This window comes from Triturus cristatus, chromosome 4_1, assembly GCF_964204655.1.
Source record: "Triturus cristatus chromosome 4_1, aTriCri1.1, whole genome shotgun sequence".
Taxonomy (NCBI): Eukaryota; Metazoa; Chordata; class Amphibia; order Caudata; family Salamandridae; genus Triturus; species Triturus cristatus.
In genome coordinates this window covers 895,253,062-895,277,998 of record NC_140585.1, presented here as the reverse complement: position 1 = coordinate 895,277,998, position 24,937 = coordinate 895,253,062, and the positions used below count along the sequence as shown (strand labels likewise).

Sequence of the window (24,937 nt, the reverse complement as noted above, 5' to 3'; positions counted from 1 at the left end):
AAAATCATATCTAGAGACAGAGACAGGAATCCTTTATGGGCTGTGAAATCATTGAACAGTAAGTTTGCCAAACGGAGCCGAAAAGTCAATCAACTGAGTGGATGCACTATGTTAAAAAGTAAGTAGTACTACCTTTAACTTTCATAGTGGTAAGAAAAAATAATACATTTGATTACCTATATCCAAACAAATATATTATATTTGGATTTGTAAAATAGTGAGCACAGGTCTAGAAGTCTTCTTATAAGCCGACTGAATCACAATAGCCTCTAAGAGAAAATGTAACATGATGTTGAAGATAAGTCAGGCAAGCCCACATAGCCACATAGGTCAGACGGCAAGTGTGTGAAGCAGTAACTGGCCTACAGCTTAAATATTCCAAAGAATTATACCTGCTCCACCGAATCATGCGCAAATGCTGTTCCTTCAGAAAAAGCATATAAATCTGTATTTGGTGTCTTTTGCAATCTAATGCACATGAAATCCAGTCCAAAAAAACTGAGCTTCCAAGTTCTGAAAGCCAAAATGTATTAAGAATACTAATAAATGCTGTTCCTCCAATGATTGTTGAAATTAAATAATTCATGAGAGGTCCATGTTAATGGATCCAAACAAGATATTTGACGCCATAGGCACACTGCCACTGAAAATAAATCCCATTACATATTTGAGAATTATAATGTCTATAGAATGACACTATAAGTCACCACCACCCTACACATTGATAATGTCTAGTAACAAAATTACAGATTTTAGCAAAAAAAGAGCACTCTAAAGTTGCATTTACTATAAGAACAAGGATGGACAATAAAGGGAAGTAAACACCATTACCTACCTGCTAAAATGATGATGAGAGTACGCAACCCTCGGAATATTAGGGACCTTGATTAGACCTTATTGGTATCTTTAAAGGTAAGAACATGCAAAGTGTGTCGTAAAAGTAAAGCCAAGGAGGGTCTACAGCATGCGGGAGGTGCAGCAGCACCCTGCAAGTTGGCTATTTTCAGAGCCGGCTCCAGCAGCAATTGGAGGTGCTCCTCCTGCGCGGTAAGTCTTGCACTACCCATTGGGATGGGGGGTATTGGATTCTGATGCTCCTGTCTGGGATCCTGGTGATGTGCCGATGCGCCCATAGCATCCCCGACAGTTCACGGAGGCAACTCTGTCACAATCTTCAATGCTTCTTTTTTTTTTTTAAATCTGTTTTTATTGGTTTTTCCCATCACATTTACAAGAGTTCGGCTTACTTCTGTATTGAATCCTTCATCGTAACACGCATTGCTGATAGGGTTACATGTCAAATGCAAAAAGACATAGCTTTACAATAGTTCCTGAAGTACTTGCCGTACCAGATTGTACATAAGTCCCATATGCAGCTCAGCCCTTAAACATAGTAAGTTACAGCACATTGCAATGAAACATGGGTACATCAAAATATCACGTTAGGTCCCCCAGCCGAATCCATATAGGCTTCTAAACAGATAGCAGTGAAACGAAACGGGTAAAAGCCCAACAACCTCAACTTAGACCCGCTCAATTATGTATGTTCCTGTCTCCGCTGCCCTTCTGTTCTCCCTCCCCCTTGCCACTGTGCAGTGGCTTAGCTATTGCTCCCAGCCATATGCCTAGGTGCGCTGTCTCGTGACGTCTGTTTTAGGTATTGTTTGTGCGTGGAACACTACGATCCCGCTACAGCAGAGCTCCTATGTCCTGCCCTGGAAGTGTTTCCCCCCCCCTCAGGCCGCCCCCCCGAGTCCGTTCCCTCGACTCGCCTGAGCGCCTGGAGCAACTCCTCCCACTGTGCAGCTATGGGTGTCTTCCCCCGACGAATGGCGGCACCCTCGGCTCCAGCCCACACGGTGAGCGAGTACCTCCATGCCTGCGGATGGGGTGGATCCTGTGCCTTCCACCTCCTGGTCAGAAGGCGCTTTGCGACCGCGAGCCTCAGGTCTAGAAACCGGGACGTCACTTTGGTGGTCGGGGTCCTGCGGAAATGGTGCAGCAGGTAAACTGTCCAGTCAAAGGGTATGTCGCGGCCTGTACTAATGCGCTGATTGCGTGCCAGTATGTGTGTCATTTGCAACAACTCCACAGCATGTGTACTAGATCAGCTCCCGGCTTAGCGCATCTATGGCATATTGCGTCAGTGCGATGAAAGTATCTGTTGAGGGCCGCGGGGGTGAGATACGCCCTGTGCACGGTGAACAACTGTATCAGCCGGAGGTGCATTTTTCTAGGTATGCGCACCCGACCATTCAATATTCGTTCCCACTCTTTATCCGCCAGCTGTCTCCCCAGATCTAGTTCCCACTTGCGCCTGAGCGGCTCTAGGGTGATCGCCGTATGTGTCCGTAGTGACACCGCAAACCAACGGATCGGGCGTCGGCCTCTCCCCATGATGTGCAGATACTGTATAGTGAGATGCTGGCTGGGTTCTGCGGACATGTCTTCCCACTTGGCAGTCAGTGTCCTAATTAATGAATGATGAGTTAAGAATTCTCCCGGTGGCAATCCCCCGTCCTCAACCAGAGAATCATACGGGAGGAGCACTCCATCTCGGTACAGGTCCCCCAAGGTCTGTATGTCTGCCTCCCGCCAGTGTACAAGCGCAAGGGAAGTGAGCGATCCCGTCCCTCTAGGGGAACCCTCCAGCGGTATTGCCGGCGCATATGGGACCACATCTCTGGTGAGGAATAAGCTCCAACGGTAACATCTATATGCCACCGCGAGGAGGAGTGGAGTCGGCGTCGCAGACCTGGTGGCTGGGTGGAACAGCACCAGCAACTGCTCCAAAGAGCGTGGCGGCAGCACGGACGCAGTGTCCTCCCGACCCCTATCCGCCAACCAGCGGGCTATCCACTGCAACTGAGCCGCTAAGTAGTAATGCTCGAAGCAGGGCGCGGCCAGGCCTCCCTGATCCGTAGGAAGATAGAGTTCTTTAGCGACATCCTGTGCCTGCTGTTCCCCCAGATGAAGTCTCTAAGGACTTGCGACAGCTTAGCAAAAAAGGCAGCTGGAATATATAACCGTGGAAGGATCACCATTTTGGACAGCGTTACTCTACCCGTGACTGTTAGAGGCAATGCGTTCCAGAAGCGCACCTGTGACTTAATGGCCGTGAAGGCCCTGCCCAGGTTACCGTCAAATAGGGCTGACGGTAGATCCGGAGTCCCAAATATCAAAAGGTGTCTCCTCTCCACTGTACCCTAGTACCATTTAGGATGTGTCCGGGGTCCTGCCGCCCTTCACTGAACGCATAGAGGCAAGATTTACTGGCGTTCACCCGAAGACCCGTGATAGCAGCAAAGTCGTGCAAGGTACGGGCTAACTGAGGGGGGATATCGTCTATGTCCCTCACGTACACCAACAGGTCGTCGGCATAGAGCGACACCTGGTGCACTGCATCCCCCAGTGGTATGCCAGCCCCCAGCGTCTCCCGCAAGGTCACCGCCAGTGGCTCCATCGCCAAAGCGAATAGGAGCGGCGATAGCGGGTACCCCTGCAGATTGGTATGGCGCCAGAGATGTACGGGCCCAATCGCACCCTCACCGTAGGGTTCTGGTATAGAAGGCCCACCAGCTGTAGGAAGCCCAAACCAAGGTCATAGCGCAGCAGCAGCGCCGAAAGGTAGCGCCACTCAAGGCAATCAAATGCCTTTTCCAGGTCCAGTATAAGACAGCCTGCTTTGGGCCACTCTTGTGTACTATCCGCCGCTACCCTGAAGAACCTTCCTCAGGTTCAATGACGTGCTGCGTTTTGGCACAAAGCCATTCTGGTCCTTGTGAGCCAGGTGAGAGACCACCGGCGCCAATCGCTCCACCAACACCTTAGCGAGGACCTTACAGTCAACGTTGAGGAGCGCCAGTGGCCGATAGGATCCCAGGTCCGTGGGGTCCCGATCTGGTTTGGGCAGAGACACCAGGTAGCTCGCCCGTCTCCAACGCCGCTGTATACAATTTTTGGAGGCGCGGCACCAGGTGTTCCAGGAAGGCTTTGTAGAACTCAGTGGGCAGGCCATCCGGGCCCGAGGGCTTCCCAGAGGCCATGGAGGAGATAGCTTCCCCTATCTCCTCCAGAGCGAGGGGGCAATTATGTACCTCTTGGTGCGCGTCGGAAGCCGTTGGCAACTGTGCTTGCCCAAGAAACCGCTCTAGGTCATCCCCCGAGCAACGGACTTTTGCACGGTACAATTGTGTAGAGTGGTCCACCATAACTTTGTGAATCTCCCTTTGGGTACACACAAGGTCTCCCTCCGGTGTACGCACCGCTGCGATCGGGGCGCGGGTGTCGTCTTGTTTTAAGAGCCAGGTGAGCAGACGTCCTGCTCTGTCCGCCACGGCGTGCACGCGGGCTGTGTGTGCCGCATAATTCAGACACCTCAAGCGCTCTAAAAGTGTGCTATTTTGCGTCCGGAGATCGACCAACTGGTTTGCGTATCTACCGCTGCCCTCCCCCTCCCATTCGTACTGCAGCAGTTGGGACTCAAGGTGAGTGAGTGACTGCGCCAGCTGCTTTCGCGTGCTCCACGTGGCCCCCAAGCAGTGACCCCGGAGCGTTACTTTAAGTGCGTCCCATTCCACCATCGCATTGCTCGCTGTGCCTTCATTGAGCTCAAAATATGAAAGGAGAGCACTCTCCACTGAGGAGCGGATTCAGGGTCCTCTAGCGCGTTAGGTTGGAGCCGCCATGTGGGTATCGGAGGTCGATCCGCATCCCAGCTGAGCTGGAGCCACAGGGGATTGTGATCGGAATGCGTCCGCTCCAAGTATTCTGCTTTCACCACCAGTGGCAGCAGCGCCCGGGATCCCACTATTCTATGCAGTCGCACATGCAGGCCATGCGTCTTGGAATAATAGGAGTAGATACGTTCTGCGGGGTAGAGGGCCCGCCAGATATCAAGTATCGCCCATTGTGAGAGCCAATCAGTTAGTGCCCGTGCCGTGGAGGCAGCTGACGTCGTGCGAAGAGGAGGAAAGGACCTGTCCAGGCACACGTCGAGCACAGAATTAAAGTCCCCTCCTATCAGTCAGGGGAGCCCGGCATAGGGGGTCAGCTCCAGCGACAGTTGTGTGAGGAAGGGTATTTGGTAGACGTTCGGAGCATAAATCGAGGCCAGCAATACGGGTTGGCCATTAAGTGTGCCCCGTACAAGGGTGTACCTGCCATCAGGGTCTATTGACACGGCCGTACTGACGAACGGGACTCCCGCCCTAACCCACACGAGGGTGCCCCTGGCATGTGCCGAGTACACTGTACCGTACACTTGACCTCTCCATCGCCTCCGCAGCTTATCTCACAATCTTCAATGCTTCTTGGTGACCTGCGGGTCATGTGAGTCACGGTTCTCAGACAACGGCCCATTCTCGCAGAAACTTGGGTATCGGCAGCCCCTCCGGGCATACAGGGTGGACACTAAGTTCCACACAGGCTTCGGCCCTTAGTATCTGACAAAACTTCACACCAGTCCCTCCTGGCATACGGGCTAACAACAACCAGCGCCACAAAGGCTTCACTTGCCCACATGGCACTTCACTCATGGCTATCTTCACTGTGGCCCTCTCCTGACATACAGAGGTTGCCAACAGGAATCTGTCATTGGGCAAAGAGCTGATCAGTGCAGCAGCCTCTTCACACCTCCCACTAGGGGCCAACAAGACTGAGCTCCCAAATGGACCACGCTCCCTCCAACGCTCTTCTCTCTCTCTCTCTCTCTCTCACACTCTCTCTCACAGGGCACACTACTCTTGGCAAGCAGGCAGGCGCTGGTGCTCCAGAGCAGGTGGTCTCGATTTCCTTGGGTGATATCCCCTCATCCAGCAGGGAGACTAGCAGGCCTTGTCCCAGAGTCATGGTCAGAGGTCTGGCAGAGCTTCTGCTCCTCTGACAGCCCATGTGGCTGCTTGGCATATGATTTTTTGGGGGGTCTCAACCTCCCATTCCTTGATTTTGTTGGAAGTAGTGTTTGATGCTCTTTGGGACAGTCCTTTGGAATTAGGCTTCGATTCTCTTTGGGCCATTCCTAAATTCTGCTGGAAGCATCCTTCCATTCTCCTTGGGCTATTCCTTGATTCTGTAGGAAGTAGCCTTCGATTCTCTTTGGGACAGTCCGTTGGAAGTAGGCTTTGATTCTCTTTGGGCCATTCCTAAATTCTGCTGGAAGCATCCTTCCATTCTCCTTGAGCTATTCCTTGAATTTGTTGGAAGTAGCCTACGATTCTCTTTGGGACAGTCCGTTGGAAGTAGGCTTCGATTCATCTTGGGCCATTCCTTGAATCTATTTGAGGCATTGCCTGATTTGCTCGGGTATTGTTTGATTATGTTGGGGCGTACTGTGAATATGTGAGGAAAACCTTCATGAATTTCTATAGGCACAGTGATTGGGATATGCAGATGATTGTAGAATAGGTTTGCACTACAGAAAGTTTAAAAATCTCTCCTTTTACCAAATCTTTCATTTGTAGCCCCTGCAAGACAGTTAACAAAGATGACTGGAAATGTTGAACATTATGTGGCCCCAGCCCTTTCTACCCCTTTATTGAATCTCTAGGGAATTAAACTAATGTTGCATTGTTCTTTCTTTAGTCTGGACAGCTTGCTGGCTGGTGTTTACATTTGGTAGGGGTCTGACTGGGCCTGTTTCTTACCTGGGATCAAGGAGCAGGTGACAATCAGCCCAACAGGTTGCACAGTGAGGTAGGCACCATTGCAGGCACGGATGTAAATCTTGCCACAGTGCCACCAAACATTAAACGCTGAATTCACTTCTTCACAGTTACCATTGGCCATTATGCTCTGGGATCTACGCTGCATGGAAAATAAAAAGGGGCACATTAAAACAGAAGATGGTTGGATGGATGGATAGATAGGTAAATACATAGAAAGTTAGTCACATGGATGAGTGAACAGACAGATGGATGACCTATGCTCTGAATTGGACTTTGGTCAGGTCATCCTCATTCCTTGAAGAATCTGGCCCACACAACATCAACACCTGATTAGTTACACAGATGATTCATGTAAATAAGTTAAGAAGTATTTAAAAGCGCTTAGAGAGGATTTATATGTGTACCCTAATTGTCATGGAAATCATGGAAACATTGATTCGGAGCAGGGCTAGGACCTAAGATGAATAATCCAGTTTCTTATTGGGGAGGAGGGGAGGTGATGCAACAGTTCGCAGACAGGTACCGCGATGCTCTGATTTCTGGCACATGTTGAGGCCAATATTCAGTTTTATATGCTCTTCAAAAGGCCATCATTGTGAGCCTTTTTTTTAAAACTGTTTTATTGATGAATATAACAAACAGCACAGCAAAGCATTTCAGCCACACATACATTAGGAATACAATCTGTATGAATTGATAACATCTTGACCCTTAGTCCGGTGGTTAACCTACGGTAGCAAATGCGTCATGTAATCCTGTTGGAGCTCAACTGTTGGAGACAAACATATATCCCCCCTATATTTATTCCATGCTGCCCACATACGATCCCATTTTTTGGGACACCCCCTGTGTTTGAATTGTATTGTATAAATATTTATAAAGCGCAAAGGTCTGTGACCCTACGGGTATCCAGGCGCTCGGACAGAACAAGATCTTTTAGTACTGAGGGGGGCAGATCAGGGGGCATCATGCTGCTGGAAAGAGCCAGGTCTTAAGGCCCCTCCTAAATTCCATCAACGGCTGCGTCTGTCTGAGCTCGTGTGGGAGCTCGTTCCAGATTCGAGCACCAACCACAATGAAGGCCCTCCCGCCCAGCCTTGCCCGTTTAAACCTGGGCTGTGCCAACAAGTTGGCATTGGAGGATCGCAGTTGCCTTACGGGGGAGTACCTTTGGAATCTTTCCTGGAGGGGAACCGGACCCATCCCATGGATTGCTTTGTGAACCAGACAGAGGGACTTGAAGACTTGAAGACATCTTTTTCAGCTATTATGGCCCTGAGCATGTCAACTGCCCAATCTCTAATACTTGGCATCACCCCTACTCCCCATTTTTGTGCAATGTTCTATTTTGCGATGGCCCATCCTAATGAAACTCATGTTTTCTCAGTCTGGCTAAGGTCCGTGGCATCCCATACATTTAGCAGACATAGTTTTGGGGTGACCGTCAATTTCTTCCTCCCAGCCCTCTCTAGTTGTTTAGTGATACCGTCCCAATATGACTAGCTGACTGGGCATTCCCAGATAGTGCGGAAAAAGGTCCCCTCCTGGTGACATTGTCTGAGACAAGAAGGATCAACCGGTCTGCCCATCTTGACCAAAACATCTGCAGCAAGATAAGCTAGATCAGGGGTCTCCAACGAGTAGCTCGGGAGCTACTGGTAGCTCGCCGGTACCTTCAAAGTAGCTCTCTGAGGTGAAGTCAAGCCCAGTATCAAATTCAGACAGTAGGTGCCTATTAAAGAAGGCAGCACTGATCAGCTTAGAGTGACAGCCAGCCAAACTAATGACAGTAACTCATACTAATACTCAAACACACACTGTGTCGGCTTATAGGGGCTGCTACATGACAGTCTGTATCCAATCTCAATATAATTAAGCCACAAGGAGATTGACCGTGTTGTAGTCCCTCTGTTATCAGTCACAACATGTGTGGGAACAGTGCACCATCAAAAATGTATGACAGCAATAGCCTGTGCTGTAATCTGTGCTGACCCACCAAAGTGCTGGACTGCAGAAGTCAGAGTGAAAATGTGCCAGTTAGATGCATGATCAACTCAAGACCTGAGGAGAACAGGGTATAATCCAGACCAGAGAAAATGAAGAGATTCATCAACAATTATGTGTGTGTCCATAGATGCAGGGTCTTAAGTTGGACCAGTCGCAGTCTCATGGGAATGGCCACCTCTCTGGGGGAGGCCAAGACATCACGGCAATTTTCCTCCACAAGCCCACCCAGGTCCGCCTCCCAGTGTTGCCGCAAACACTTGTGGGCCTTTTTTTGCTTACATTTTTCAACATTCATTTCCAAGCTATCGTTCTCTGTGTATGTAATAATAGTTTTCGTTATTGTTATTGAAACAATAGTTCCTCTCTCAGGAATGCATGGTTGGCATAGAAAACTATATTCCCTTTCTTTTATGCTTCTTTTGGGCCAGATGCATCTTTTTTCTAGGTACAAGAAAATAATTCTAATTTGGCTACTCCACCTCATGAGCAGTAGATAGAAACCCAAAGACAGAGATGCTCAATGTGGTGAACTTCAAGATGTCTCAGCGAGCTGAACGCTCGCCACAGAACAGTACAGTGATTAGCAAGTCACAATTTCAAATAAATTCTGGCAAAGCTGTCTCAGGTAAATTGAGAGCCATTAAACTGAGTATAAGTAACATCTGTCATTTACGGCTCTTGGAATGGACATGATGGATTTGGAAGAAGCAAGAATCCATCATGTCACAAGATGCTTCAATAAAACCATGACATGAATGAAAACACATTGGCTCTTTCTGGACAATTGCGGAAACATTCTTAGAGGGCAAAGTAGTCAAGATCATCTACTCACCTTCTGGCCTCAATCAGTGGCCAAGACTCTGAACCAACCAAACTAGGTAAGGTATTCAGAGACTCTTTTTGATCCCATCACATCTTTTGGTCCACAAGCTCATCAAGTGAGGTAAAGTTTATATTGTCAATAGTTTACCCCTGTTGACCTATTACATCAAAATATACCTTATTCTATATCTAAAAATATTATTACCTGGTCATTTTAAGTATCCCTAATGACCAAAGTTTCTCTTTATATTCCAGGCTTTTCATCAGCTTTTTAAAACTGTTAGTACTTTATTTTTCGACCAAGGTTGTGCCAGATGATGTGATCATGCCACACTTTCTGGATACCTTGTAAGAATAGTCCAAATTCAATTATATGGGTAAATAATGGTCAAAAACAAACATGTTCATATTTGGCAGCACACAATACCAAAGGAGATGGCTGAGACGTACAGAAGCCAGTAGACAGAAGTAACTAGGGATCCTCTTAGGTAGTCAACCGTCATGGGATCCACTGACCACAGGAAACTAGTTGATTCCCGGTCATCCATGGCAGCATTAATGCAAGAAACATGGAGGGCTGAGTTCCAGGCTAATGCTAATAGCGTCTAATGCCATACTATGACACATCACAACTTTCTGTGCCTACATTTCATGATGATGATGTGCCCATATAGAAAAGCCTCTGTGAAATGGGGGCTGGATTGGAAGTGGGGTGGATTGGAAGTGAAACTTCACCTCAGGAAGGGTTATTGTGCTGCAAGTGGTTCTCTGAGATAATTGGATTGGTAAACGTTCCAGAGAAATCCTTAGTGGGCATTTCAAATACACTTTCTACAGAAATAGAGGAGTCTCTTGATACGATCAGTTTCCTGCTGAATGATTAACTGCAATAAAACTAAGGATTGCACTCAATAACCCTACTTTTTAAAAGGATGTGAAAACATGCAGTTCAGAGGTGGTCGTGTTAGATGGGTGTGAGGGTGTATGAAAGTAAGCACTGCTGGTTCAGGCCATACACTCCTCAACATTATGTCACTTGTCCGCCTTGGTACAGATGCTAGCCTCCCCCCAATACATCCTGGCACTTGCAGCTTCAAATACTCTCAGTGATGTGCTGAAAAGGTGTTTGGGAGTGGGGGGCACAATTCCACTCCTTTATTATGAAATACTCCAGTAATCTTTAATTCAGTATCATTTAATTTTTGTTTAGCAACCATCAGGAAAAGTGTACCTTTTCAGGGTGGGGGTGTGAGTAAGCTGCGACCTTTTGTCAATTTCAGTTTAAAACAAGCCAGGTAAAAAGGTGCATATCGAGATGCTTCAGTCAGCCCACTAAAATGGTAGCACATCCCTCGCCCTTTCATTAACTTGGCCCACCTGCTAGCTTTCCAAAGCATTCTGGTACTTATAGTATTCAATGTATCAATGAAATACTGTTAACGTGTCGGAGGGAAATCCTCCAGTAATCTTCAGTTCATTCTGTGTTTCCCATACTGCTCAGTAAATAAGTGTTCGACAGTAATGCACCCTTTCTATCTATATTCAGCACCATATTCCTTTTTAATCTGTTGGCAATTTCTACAGGAGATAAGGCTGGTGTAGAGTTTATGCATCAGGCGCTTATACTCTTCGTATGCCCTAATTAAATGACTTAGGAACAAATATGAATGTAATACTTTCCCAGTCCCTTTCAAGTCTGAGCTGAAACATCTCCTATTTCAAAGACACATATTGGGAGCTCCCAGTCAACTTCACTGTATAACTTTATACCTGGTCCCATTGTGTTTTTTCTTTCTCAATCCCTAGGCTCGGTCAATCACTGAGACATCACAAACAGTTTTGCATTTACTCACCCTGGCTAGATAACAACCATTAACTCCCGAAAGCCTGACGTTGCTGGTGCTGCAGTCCATTTCATACAGGAAGACCGACTGTGGGTTTAGACATTTCGTGGTGGCTCCCACTTCCACCCCTGCATGAAAAGAAAGGGGAGAATCAGGACACGGATTAAGGCAATTAACTAGAAAATTAGTCATAGATGTCATGGACCATAGACTCAAGCCAGTTATTGCAGTCTATGTCATCCCGGCACGGCTGGTGGTAGTATTTCAAATGGTTCTTAGCAATACTAATGAGGTTGGTATCACTAGCAACAGCTGATGAGTAGGCTCACCCTACCTATAGAGCTTCCCTGTTGAAATACTGGATGTATATATACGTCTGTAGCAGTATTTGTACAGCGCAATCTATCTGGGAAGAAACAGAGCACTGAAATGTCCCCATGGGATCAGCCACCTTCAGCCATTCGTTTATTTGGGTCGGCCTTTGTCAGCCTATAGATTGAGACATTGTCAATCACATCTTAGCTCAGCCTGATAGAGCATGTCTCTCTCACCTCATATTATTGGCTGTTTCAGATGTCATTCAGCCTCCTGTGGAGTGCTTGCAATGCTATGCTTGCAGGACTATTTTACATCTAAAAAGCACACTCAGACACCGCACTTTTTTAATTAAATGTATATAAAATCTTTTCTATACAATCTTTCTTTAACTGCAGTAGGCCCTCACAATTCAACCTATACGCCCATCACAATACCACCATCACTACCACTACACCACCACCACCACCACCAACAGAACCTCCACCAATACCACAAATAATACAGCACACATTCCACTAACAGTGCCACCAATACCAGCACAACTGATTCCAACATCCCCATAATACTATGCCGATTTGAGAAGGCTGCCTACTCAATTCTGAATTTACTTTCCATCTATCATGTACCGCCAAGATAGCCGCCGGGATGGAGCTCTGTGCCAGAGCTCCCGGACACTAGGATCACCTACTAGGTGCAAATCCCTACCTGTCCCCCCTCCGTGAGGAGCGTGGTCCCACCGGAGCATGCAATGAAAATAAGGGGAATATAACACAACAATCGCGCTGCCGCCATCCGCAGGAACCACGGAGAAACTGGATGAGGGAAGAACGATCCGTAACCTTCGACCCCGACCCCTCTGATGTGCTACTGATGGGTCGAATTCAAGGTTTGGACAAACAGCTCCAGAGACACTCTGGCACTCACCACCCTCCGGATCCCTCGTGGGCCACATTGAGGGACTGAATTTGCTGAACGAAGGAAGCGGTGCGGAGTCACCAAGCAGACAGCAATCCCCGCAGCCTGAAAATGCCTGTTTCCAAGATGGCCGTGCCGACAAGAAAAACGGCAACCAGAATCGCTCTGGGGATGATCGTCCCAGTAAGTACTTCGGCAAGCGATTAAATACCCCCATGGGTCAGCCTATGACCCGGTCCAAGTGTGGCGCGACCCCCCCTACCAATAAAGACCTTGATCTTGCTAAGTTCCATTCTTCTCATCTGTGCCTGACTCCATGATGGCCGCCATGGCCTCAAAATCGGCACCCTAAAAAAACACTCAGTCTCGATCCCAACTACGCCGAAGAACCCCCTTCCTTTGCACACTCGTGACAAAAACCTAAATTGAGTCTGATGCAGCGCGAAAACTATGCATGCCAAGACCGACCTCTCTAGGTGCTGTGCCTCTCCGGCACCAACCACAAGATGGCCGCACAGGGCTCCGAATTCCCAAGCTGACAACAAATAGCTCCACCGGTGAGTGACAAACCTTCCAACAACCTGAATTGAGCCTGATGCAGCGTAAATACCCTGCATGCCAAGACTGACCTCTCTAGATGCTGTGCCTCTCCGGCACCAACCACAAGATGGCCTTCCAGGGCTCCGAATCCTAAACTGACTACAAATAGCTCCACCGTGGAATGACAAACTTTCCCCCTTGAACGGGACCTCAACACTGATCACTGCCTGACCTTAAAATTCAGGGGTATCGCGACCCCTTCCTGCACAATGTGACCACCCTCCTCACACCCCAGGTGCTGCACCTCTCAACGTCAGGACTGCAAGTTGGCTGCCCGAGGTTCCGATCCCCCCCAGACAACGAAAGTTCCTCCGGTGAGCCGCTAACTCCCACTATAGCGGTGACCCATGTCTCACCCTGAGTACCACCCAATTTCTGTGCCGCACCTTGAGAATCTCCCAAATTTGTAATGTGCAGAGTGCCTGAACTCACCCAAGACTAATCTCTAAACTGCGCCTCGCGTTGACCCACATCATCTATTGTGACATAAGCCCGCGCACCCTTGAGGCTACCAGCCTCCCGTCACTAAAGAACTGGGCCTTAAGTCCTACATAGACACTATGCCTTCCGCCACGTCAGCCCACACCTTCCCCTCTTTTGCAAACCACTTAAAACCACACGGCCCAAACTCCTTCTCGATCAGCTTTCCGCCTAACCTCTCACCCAAAGCGAAAAAAACTTTAAGCAAAAACTGATCAGACAACATCCAGAATCACTATTCGCAGACACCTACCATTGCTACTCCAAAGGTCAGGTAAAAATGGATCTCATCTTCCACACTAAGGGGCATATCAACAACAACCGGCGATAATTATCTCTAAGCGCACTTAGCGCTAGGATAATTATCGCCGGCTAGCGTGAATTTTTATCGCTGAGATAGCGTGCTATTAGCAACGCTTATCTCAATAGCGATAGAAATCCTCACGCTAACGTGAGATTATCGCTGGAAACCCAGCGATAATCTCACGTTACCTTGTTGATAGGGACAGGCAAACTTAGCCATGATATCCTCCTTCCATAGGATATCATGGCTAAGTCAGAAAAATACCAGACGTAAAAAAGCAGCGTTTTCTCTAACAGGGTTAGCGACATCCTTGATAATAGGAGAAATGTCGCTTAGCGACATTTCTCCTATTATTTTACTCTGGAACGCCCCCTTTGCATCTCATTAGAGATGCAAGGGGAAGCGTAGAGTAAAAGGGTGCTAACATGCAAATTTGCATGTTAGCACCCTGTTGTTGATAGGGCGCTAGTTTTATCTCTCCTTTTTTGGCTTTTAAAGCCAAAAAAGCAGAGATAAAGCCCTTGTTGATATGCCCCCAAAAGACCCGAAATATGGAACTCCATCCTCAGATTGCAGCTCACTATTTCCAAAACTACCAACACCCACACAGCTGCAAGCTGACACTATCCATTCCAAACCGCACAAGACGTACTGGAAATACCACTGTGAACATCTACTCCAACTGCACAGTCCTGATACAAACTGAAACTGAAACTGAAACTGAAACTGAAGACCTCTGAGGCGGAAGCCGGAGGTGGTGTGACTCGTGTTTTTGAATTGTTTATTTTGTGCTTACCTCATATTTTAAAACTTTGTGTCCTATACAGAGATCCTCTCTGTATTTTAAATTCCCGCAAGCATTTGACATACAGCGGATTTAGCGCTGTCCCTTGCATTGATTCACGGCCGCCATCGCTAGCGCGAGGCCACGCCCACCCGCTAGGCCACGCCCACCTCCCCAGCCTATGAATAGCGCTGATTGCTAGCGCGCCCATAGAAACTGAAGACCTCTGAGGCGGAAGCCGGAGGTGGTGTGACTCGTGTTTTTGAATTGTTTATTTTGTGCTTACCTCATATTTTAAAACTTTGTGTCCTATACAGAGATCCTCTCTGTATTTTAAATTCCCGCAAGCATTTGACATACAGCGGATTTAGCGCTGTCCCTTGCATTGATTCACGGCCGCCATCGCTAGCGCGAGGCCACGCCCACCCGCTAGGCCACGCCCACCTCCCCTCTCCCTAAATGTGCTTCCCATGCAAGCGCAGCGGACGAGCGCAGCGGGAGCGCCGACTGCGCGCCGAAGGCGCGCCTAAGGCAAGCCCGTCTGCGCCCGTCCGCGCCGGGCCCAGGGCCACAACCCCTGCCCGACCGACGCCAGATACCGACAGGACGTACACAAGCCATGACTTATTGGCACTTCAGCCAGCGCCCAACATTCGCTGTACAAAAATAGAACCTTCAGGATTACATAGCCAGTCTGCTACCTACTGTCCTCATTGTAACCACACAATACCTTTACGATTACCTGTCGTAAATACGGTACCTGCAAGGAATGGAAAAACAGTTGTTAGAACAATTGCCCTTATCAATGCGCGCTCACTCGTTAAGCATAGGCAAGAGATCTCAGACCTCATTACTGACTTTAAATTGGATGTTCTGTTTGTCACTGAGACATGGACCGATGAATCTTCAGAGCCAGACTTAGCCATAGCAGTACCGGATGGTTACAAAGCATACCGCCAGGACAGATTTAGACAAAGAGGGGGTGGGCTAGCTATAATAGCCAGAGACTCATATCCTGTTAGAACGATTCCTATCCCATCCATATCCTGTGAAGCCATGCAGTTTGCTATCAAGTTATCACCTTCGTTTAATTTCAAAGGAATATTGATATATCGTCCCCCTGGAACAAAAACAGCCTTTCTCAATAGCATCAACACAATCATGGAATCAGTTGCCACTGAAAGTGTATTTACGGTCCTAGGTGACCTGAATTTTCACTTGGACCAATTCCATCTAACTGACACGGTCACCCTAACTTCCGATCTGGAAATACTAGGGTTAAAACAACGGGTCACTTCCCCCACTCACCTAGCCGGCCACATCTTGGATCCCATATTTTCCAATTTAGAAGGCCTACAAATAACCAATATATTACCTCTGCCATGGACTGACCATCATGCTATTTTTGCTATTATCACCATTAAAACTCCTTGCGATAACAAACCCACTCCCATCCCTCAAAAGCCTTTCAAAGATTGGAAAAACATCAATCTGGACGATCTAAGGTCAAAACTGGATCATACTTGCCCAGTACTATCTGCTGACCCCAATTCAGCACTATTTCAATTCCACTCCTGGCTGGGTTTGGCCACGAACCAATCAGCCCCGACTAAAGAATTATCTAAAAATAGATCTAAACCCACTGCCCCTTGGTATAACGAAGAACTAAGGGCACAAAAGCAAATCAACCGGAATAAGGAGAGACAATGGAGGAAAACCTACGATATAGTAAGCAAAGCAACCTATAAGGAATCTCTGGCACTCTACAAAGCCATGATTACAAAGGCAAAAAAAGACTACTACACTGATCAAATCCAAAAATCCAAAAATTCCAGTAGACGATTGTACCAAATCACAAAATCACTGTCAGGCAATTCCCCGGATCTCACTCCCCCCGTCACAATCTTTATGTGACTCTTTAGCCTCTTTTTTCTTTACCAAAGTTGACGATATCTATCAGGCATTCTCAGCAAACTCACTCCCCAGGACAGTCAATTCCCTCATTTTACCTCCAGCCAACACGTTCCCCAGTTTTCAACCAGTTACAATGGACCAAATCAAAATCATAGTGTCCACCATTAAATCAGGATCGGCACTGGACCCTTGTCCACTCTCAGTGCTTCTGCCGGTAATGGACTTCATCATTCCACTACTCACCCAAGTATGTAATTCAACTCTACTTGCAGGCACTTATCCAGACTCCTTAAAAAATACCCTACTAAAACCCTTGTTAAAAAAATCTTCCCTGGATAAAAATGAGCTAAAAAACTACAGGCCCATTGCGAGTCTCCCGTTTGTGGCTAAGGTGATTGAAAAAGCCATGAACATTCAGATCTCTGAATTTATTGAGAAACACCATCTCCTGGATGACACGCAATTTGGATTCCGGAAATACCATGGGACAGAGACAGCCTTGATTAAGGCTGCCGATGATATCAGGGTAATCCGGGATCAGGGGGGGAACAGCCATCCTGGTAATGCTGGATTTATCAGCGGCCTTCGACACGGTCGACCACACAATTTTGGTCGATCGTGTCGAGGGATTTGGAATCTGCCACTCCGCTAAAAATCTAATTGCCACCTTCCTAGCCAAAAGAACGCAAGCTGTCATCTTAGGCCCATTTCAATCGGCACAACTTTCATCTCCCTGCGGAGTTCCTCAAGGCTCATCCCTTAGTCCGACACTTTTTAATATTTATGTGTCGGACCTTGCTAAAGTGCAAACGGGGGTTGTAGGGCGCACACCTTTTTCTTTTAATTAATTTGAAAGATTCTTTCTTATCCAATTGTTCTGGTTTGCGTGCTCGTCGGTAAAGTGCCCTACCCAAAATGGCACCTGAGATAAACATATGAATAGGGGAGAGGCAACGTTTTGCCCCAACCGACCGCACAGCTGAATTGCGCCTATCTGGCAGACAGTTCATAATCTTTATCCGTTTTTGAACCACTGCTTAACCACGTAAACCATTCTCTGTATGTCTTCTCTTTCATTCTGCATTTTTGTTAATCCACACGCGGGATGATATGCCATTTTCAAGTTTCTAATGTAAAAGCTGTGCCCATCCGGACCTCTTGCTCAAACACGACAAGTGCAGGAATTCATCCAAAGCAGCATTTATTTATAAAAACCAATGCATTTCGGGCCCCAAGGGCCCTTCATCAGGGTGCGCTGTAAATAACAATTAAAACAGATATTCATTACCATCACAAGAGTTTTTTAACATCAGACTTCAACACCATGAATCAATATACAATGTTACGTTTGGTATATCTCTCTTATTGCTTTCCTACATTACTCCATTTACTGAAAACAATGTAGATATGGCCCGTGTATCAGTGAACAATTAATCTACCTCTCTACTCAATTGACTATAATCCCTACTGTACAAAAAACATTCACCCCTCTTTTGAATATAGTTTGCATTTTAACAATCCATTTTTCTTCCTGTTTAATTTCCACTATCTCTCAATCTACTGCGTCATTCAAACCCCTGTCTCAATCAACACCCCCCCCTCTCACTCTGCCGATTACCATACATGCCTGATTATTCTCCCTATATTTAACACTTCCCCGCTACTCATCCACCCACGTATCCTCAAACACCTACTTGTATTAATACTTGATTGCAATCTAAATCTCTCACCATTCACTCGTACTCATACACACCAACCCCGCCTTTCATAGAGTAAACCCATCAGTGATTACAACACTCACATGCCCTCATTCACGCTCACACACCGTTCCCCTTCTTCCATTCGTGCTCACACACCGCTCGCGCACTCATACTGATCATTTATTCAAAATCGAAACCCTCCGCTCACAGTCATCTACCCATGCTTCAATCCAATGAATGCACGTACCTGCTCCAAACGCTCTCGCTAATCCACCATTATCTTGATTTTAGTGAGCTTGTGTACAGCCTATGTTCCCGCCCTTATATGAACCAATGCCTCTCAAGGCCACTCCTACTGATTAGAGAATAAATTAACTCTTTCCCGCCAAGGAATCACTCGCAAAAGACGTCCACAGATTAAACCACACTATATTACCCATAATGCAGTATCCCCAAACATTGTAACATGAATATTACTAGTCCAAAATAATTATTATCACTTTTTCGTTAAATCTCATGATATCTTGCTGAAAATCAGTAATTGGATATCAGTTTTCAAGTCTTTCACAACACCAAAAACTTCCGCTTCTTGCTTGAACGAACCCAGTTGTTGCTCCGTTCGTGTGGATAATTGTACCGGTGACTTTTTCTGCATACCTTTTTGAACTGGGCGGGTGCTGCCCCACTTTGGGTAAATCTCATTAATGTGCAAACGGGGGTTGTAGGGCGCACACCTTTTTCTTTTAATTAATTTGAAAGATTCTTTCTTATCCAATTGTTCTGTGACCTTGCTAAAACCATCAAAGCACACGGGATGAGCCTAACCTCCTATGCCGATGATACCCAGTTGGTACTGGCAATCAAAGGTGACGGAGATCAAGTGGCTGAAAAATTTAAGAAGGGACTCATCGACATAGGAGAATGGATGGCGACTAATTGCCTCAAATTAAACTCAGATAAAACTGAGGTGGTCATATTTGGACCTCTTCTCCCAGCCTGGCCATCAAGTTGGTGGCCAGTTGCCTTCGGTATCCCTCCCATTCCAACCGCCAAAGTTAGGAACCTCGGTATCGTTTTCGATGAAGGTTTACACTTCATGGATCACGCCAATAAAACAGTTTCCACAGCACATCTAAAACTAAAGATGATCAGAAAAATTCGACCTTTTCTCCCGGAGTCTGCCATCAAAACTCTGGTCACCTCCCTAGTATTCTCCGCTCTGGATTACTGCAATGGCCTCTTTCTTAACGCTCAATCCAGAGTAATAACCAAACTACAAACTATCCAGAACGCAGCAGCACGCCTGCTTTCAGGAAAAACAAAATATGAATCAATATCAAGAAGCATAAAGGATTACCACTGGCTCACCGTTCGAAACAGAATCCATTTCAAGTCCCTTTGTATCGTGTTCAAAGCGCTCAATAATCAAGGACCTTACTTTTTGAAAGAGCAGCTGCAACTGTACAAACCTAGCAGAACGTTACGTTCAGCCACCCTCGGCCAACTGGTCATTCCTCGTACAAAGACGGTATCCTGGGGTGACCGACGCTTCCTGGTGGCAGCCCCAAAGCTCTGGAACACTCTACCCCCAAACATCAGGCAGAGCCCCTCCCTCCTTCACATCCGTTAGCTCCTAAAAACTTGGCTGTTCGATCAATGATTCTTCCATCCCCACGTTTCTCACCACAAGTAACTGGTTTCTTAGCGCCAAGACGCCCTAGGGTATATGCTGCGCTTTATAAATATTAAAAATAAATAAATAAATAAATACAAGCCAATAACAACAATCTAGAATCCTTTGACGCCCTTTTTCCCTCTCTCTGGACTACCCCCTCTCACACACTCCCCCCCCCCTTCCCGCCCCTAGTCCTCCCCTTGAAGAACCGGGCCCACCCTCAGAACCCATCCAGCTTTCCGGCGCTCCCTAGCTACCACACACACCCTTTGCCACGCGACATCACCTGCACCACCCCTAGAGAGAACAAGACCTCCATAATTCCCCCTTTGGCTCTCACCACCACCCGCCACCTGCCCCCCTTCCACCCCAATCCACCCCGAACAGCCCTAACTCACAATCTCTGACTCCCATCTTCCTCCCTAAACCCACATACAATAAAACACCAACACCCCAACACGACCCCGGCCACCTTGCGCTCACGGCCACGGCCAGAACCCACACGGTCAACACAACCACAAGAAGGCAACACAACAACACGAGTCTCTTACCCCCAGGTCTAACATACCCGCCCAGGACCCTCACCGATACCCCCCGACTTAGAGACTAGGCAGCGACTCACCCTGCTGGAAACCCAGATAGCAACCATAATCCAGGGTTTTATCGAAATCCTATCCAACCTCGCCGCGCCCCTTCAGCCTCTGTACACCCACTCCTTCCCCACCCTTACACAACTAAGGCCTCCCAAGGCTCCCCACTAGAGTTGGATCTCTACCCCCCTCCCCTATCTGACACACAGACCCAAAAGAAATAGAAATGCAATGTCTGAGAGTGAAGCGGCAGACCTCGCCTCCTCGTACGATAATCCTACCCCTGTCACCCCACAATCCAAAATCCAGCTGATCACCAGATTAGGAAGAGACCAGGCCCCTCTGAAATCCCCCAGACCCCCGCACTACCATCCCGATGGCCCCCCGAACAAAGAAACCCAAAACAGAGACGACCCCCACCAACTGCATGCTTATAAACAGTAGATCAGCCACCAAACATGCCGCTGAGCTAGCAGAATCCATCCTCACCCAAGACATAGACTTAGCATTCATCACCGAAACTTGGCTAAATGATTCCTCCCAACCACTCCTGGACACTCTCGTCCCCCCAGGCTTTGCAATCACCAACAAAGATAGAAAAGTCCAAAGAGGAGAAGTCACTTCCGGTTGGAGGGTTTGCGGTCAAGTCTCCTCCCCATTCCCCACATAAAAGCCGATGCAGAGCAGGACGCGCAGCCGAAGTGCGCAGCGGGCGCGCCGAAGTCAAGCCCGTCTGCTCCCGTCCGCGGCCAGCAGGGGCCAGGGGCCACAAACTCTGCTCGTCTCTCATCCCGCAGAAGAATGTATAGCTCCTCTACCCTCCTCAAACTTAGAGGAACAACCCCCTCCAATTGCCACCTTCCCTGGAACCCTGCCGACCCGCACACATTTTGCCCACACTGCGGTTTCCAAACCCATTCGGCCCGCCAACTAAAAAGACTCAGAAAACCATGTACCTCCTGAACTGTAGGTCATTACCTAAACACTCCACGGAAATCTCCCTGCTACAAGAAGAGCTCCACCCTGACGCCCTATACCTTACAGAGACCTGGCTCAATCCTGACTCAGAGCCTGACCTTGTCCAGACTCTCCCCTTGGATACCTAATCTCACGGGAAGACTGGAAAACAGGAAAAGGAGGTGGCCTTGCGATCATTTTAGAGACTGCTATAAGTGCCGCAGCACCCCTAACCCAATACCTGATTGTGAAAGTCTTTCTTTTGCCATTGACTTTTCCCCAACCAGCACGTTCTCCGGTATACTCATATACCACCCACCCGGTACGTTAGGACAATTCAACAACAACCTTCCCCCCATCATAGCCAGCCTAGTCTGTAGCCCATCTAATTTTACACTTTTAGGGGACCTCAACATCCATTTCGATAACATCATGGATCACACTGCCTCAGAACTAACATCAAGTCTGTCCGCATTGCAAATGACACAACTAGTTTCCAAACCAACCCACATCAAGGGCCACCTACTCGACCCTGTGTTTAGTAACAGTGAAGACCTCTCTGTAGGCATCCCCTCTCCTCTTACCTGGTCGGATCACTTCCTGATCCCCCTATTCTGGGCCCCCGCTGACTTCCATCCTCCCACCAATAGCGACACACGTAGAGATCGCAACTGGTCTAAACTTCCCTTAGAAAACTGGCAGGCAGTCCTGGAAACTTCCAGACCTCCCTATAACTCCAACCCCACCATAGCCAACGAGGACTATAATAAGTGGATCTCAGGAACTCTGTGCTCCCCATGAAATGCACCAAAATAAAGCACGGCACAAAAACCGCTCCTTGGTACTCCTCCGGACTGCGAGACCTGAAACGCCTATGCAAAAACTAGAAAGGCAATGGCGGCTGGACTATTTTCCGTCCAGGAAAACTTCCTACAGACAAGCAATCAGAACCTACAAAAATGAGATAAAAAATACCCAATCTACCTTCTCTGAAGGAAAAATTAACGCAGCAGCCTCCCGACCAAAAGAAATCTACCGCATTGCAAAAACCCTCCTCAAACTTCCGGACAAACCTTCTAATACCACTAATACTCAAACTCGTTGTAACGACCTGGCTGAGTTCTTTCACCCAAAAATTCAAACCGTCTATACTTCTTTTTCCCCCACTCTGAACTGCCCAACCCTACCCATACCTTCCGGGCTAGGAGCCCAGTCCCGGCCCACCCTTGATTCTTTCCCCCCTCTTAATCCCACCACGCTAGAACCCTTTCTGCGCCAGGTCAAATCCGGCTCCCCAAATGACCCAGCACCTCCACGTACTTTGTTGACTGCTACTAGCAACAACCTCCCCACCATACTTAACCCACCTAATACCTCCCTATCGACTGGCAGCGTTCCACTTCCCTGGAAGCGTGCTATGGTCAAGGCCCTTCTTAAAAAACCTAATCTAGACCCAAACAACCCCAGTAATTATCGCCCGATATCCCTGCTGCCATGGCTGAGTAAAATTCTGGAAAAACATGCCAACACAATTCTGGCCAAATTCCTTGAAACTAACCACCTACTCAACCCATCCCAGACAGGATTCCGGCCCATGCACGGGACCGAAACCGCCCTGGTCGCAGTAACGGAGGAAGCCAGAAAGATCTTGGACCAGGGAGGATCCGCGGCAATCATCCTTCTCGACCTAAGCGCCGCCTTCGACACTGTCAACCATAATGTCCTTCTACACCGACTCACCAACGTAGGAGTCTCTGGAATAGCATTGGATTGGCTTAAATCCTTTCTTTCTGACCGCTCCTTCCAGGTCTTCGAGGGAGATTTTACCTCCCCTGATAAGCCCCTCGGCTGCGGTGTGCCACATGGCTCCTCCTTAAGCCCTACCCTGTTTAATATATACATGAGCCCCCTAGCTGAGATCGTCCGCCCTTTTGGAATAAAAATCATCACTTACGCCGACGACACTCAGCTAGTGGTGGCTCTCAATCAATCTTCCACCCCACGCAACAGCCTGAGGGACTGCCTCGAGGAGGTGACCATATGGATGACCTCATCGTGCCTCAAACTCAACGAGGACAAAACCGAGTTGATGCTCTTAGACAACCCCTCCACGCTCCCCATTACCCCATCATGGCCGACCTCTCTTGGCCTTGCCCCCATCCCTAAGGACACAATAAAGAGCCTGGACATCTGGCTGGACAAGTCCCTCAATTTCAACCACCAAGCAGTTAAACTGTCAGCCACCTGCTTTGGCCTACTCAGGCTCCTGCGGAAGATTCCTTCCTTATTGCCGCCCCAATCACGACAGATAATGGTTCAGGGTCTCATCCTGTCTCGGCTTGATTTTGGGAACGCTCTCTATCTAGGGACCCTCAAGCCACCGTGCGCAAGCTTCAGATTCTACAAAATTGCGCCGCCCGAACTTTGCTTCTGATACCCTGTAGACTCTCTGCCAAACCCGGCCTAAGGAACCTCCACTGGCTCCCGGTCAAGGCAAGGATCCAGTTCAAGGCCCTATGCATCGCTCATCGAGCCTTCTGGAAAACCGGGGCTGTCATCAACTACCCACTGATCACCCCCTACAATCCCACCAGACAGCTTAGATCAGCCTCCTCCTTCCTTGCCACGATACCCAGGATTAAGAGGACCAGGTGTGGAGGCCGTTCCTTCTCCTATAACGCGGCCATACTATGGAACTCCCTTCCCCTTCCTCTTCGCTCTGAGGCCAACCTTCTGCGGTTCCGTAAACAACTAAAAACCCTGCTTTTCAATAGATCGGAATAAATCCCAAAACCCACTACCTACATGCTTGGTCCGTAGCGCTAGGACGCCTCAGAGTAACTACCGCGCTCAATAAATGGTCTTTTCATTTCATTTCATTTCATTTCAGGAGGAGGCATAGCAATCATCCACAGAGACAATATCTCAGTGACGGAAACAGACTCTTTCAACTACAACTCCTTTAAATGCCTCACCATCAACATCAACACTAGCAACAACCAAACACTAACCTGCCACCTTATCTACCACCCCCCAGGCAACTCCTCCACATTCACTGAACACCTGTCTGACCTGATTGCTCACTGCTCCCTCCACGATGCGAATAACCTAATTCTGGGCGACCTCAACCTACACTGGAATGAAGAAAACAACTTGCTAATCCAAAACCTGAATGAGCTGATACACAACAACAACCTTACCCAACTCTGCACAGAGGAAACCCACAACAAAGGAACAATACTTGATGCCATTATCGCCAAACGCGACACAGTCACGATAAATCACACCCTGCCCGTAGATTGGTCAGATCATTACCTCATACTCTTCCACCTCACCCAACCGATCACTCTCCAACCCCTCAC

At 47.9% G+C, this 24,937-nt stretch overlaps 1 protein-coding gene across 1 annotated transcript in view; it reads right to left on the bottom strand.

The window, feature by feature from the left end:
• FSCN3 (fascin actin-bundling protein 3) overlaps positions 1–24,937 on the bottom strand; it is a 124,562-nt gene that overhangs the window by 24,100 nt on the left and 75,525 nt on the right. Inside the window, exons 3-4 of the mRNA XM_085650652.1 lie at positions 11,348–11,466; positions 6,645–6,804 (exon numbers count right to left, since the gene is read on the bottom strand). Coding sequence (XP_085506778.1) covers positions 6,645–6,804; positions 11,348–11,466 — 279 coding nt within the window. The remainder of the gene's footprint in view (positions 1–6,644; positions 6,805–11,347; positions 11,467–24,937) is intronic.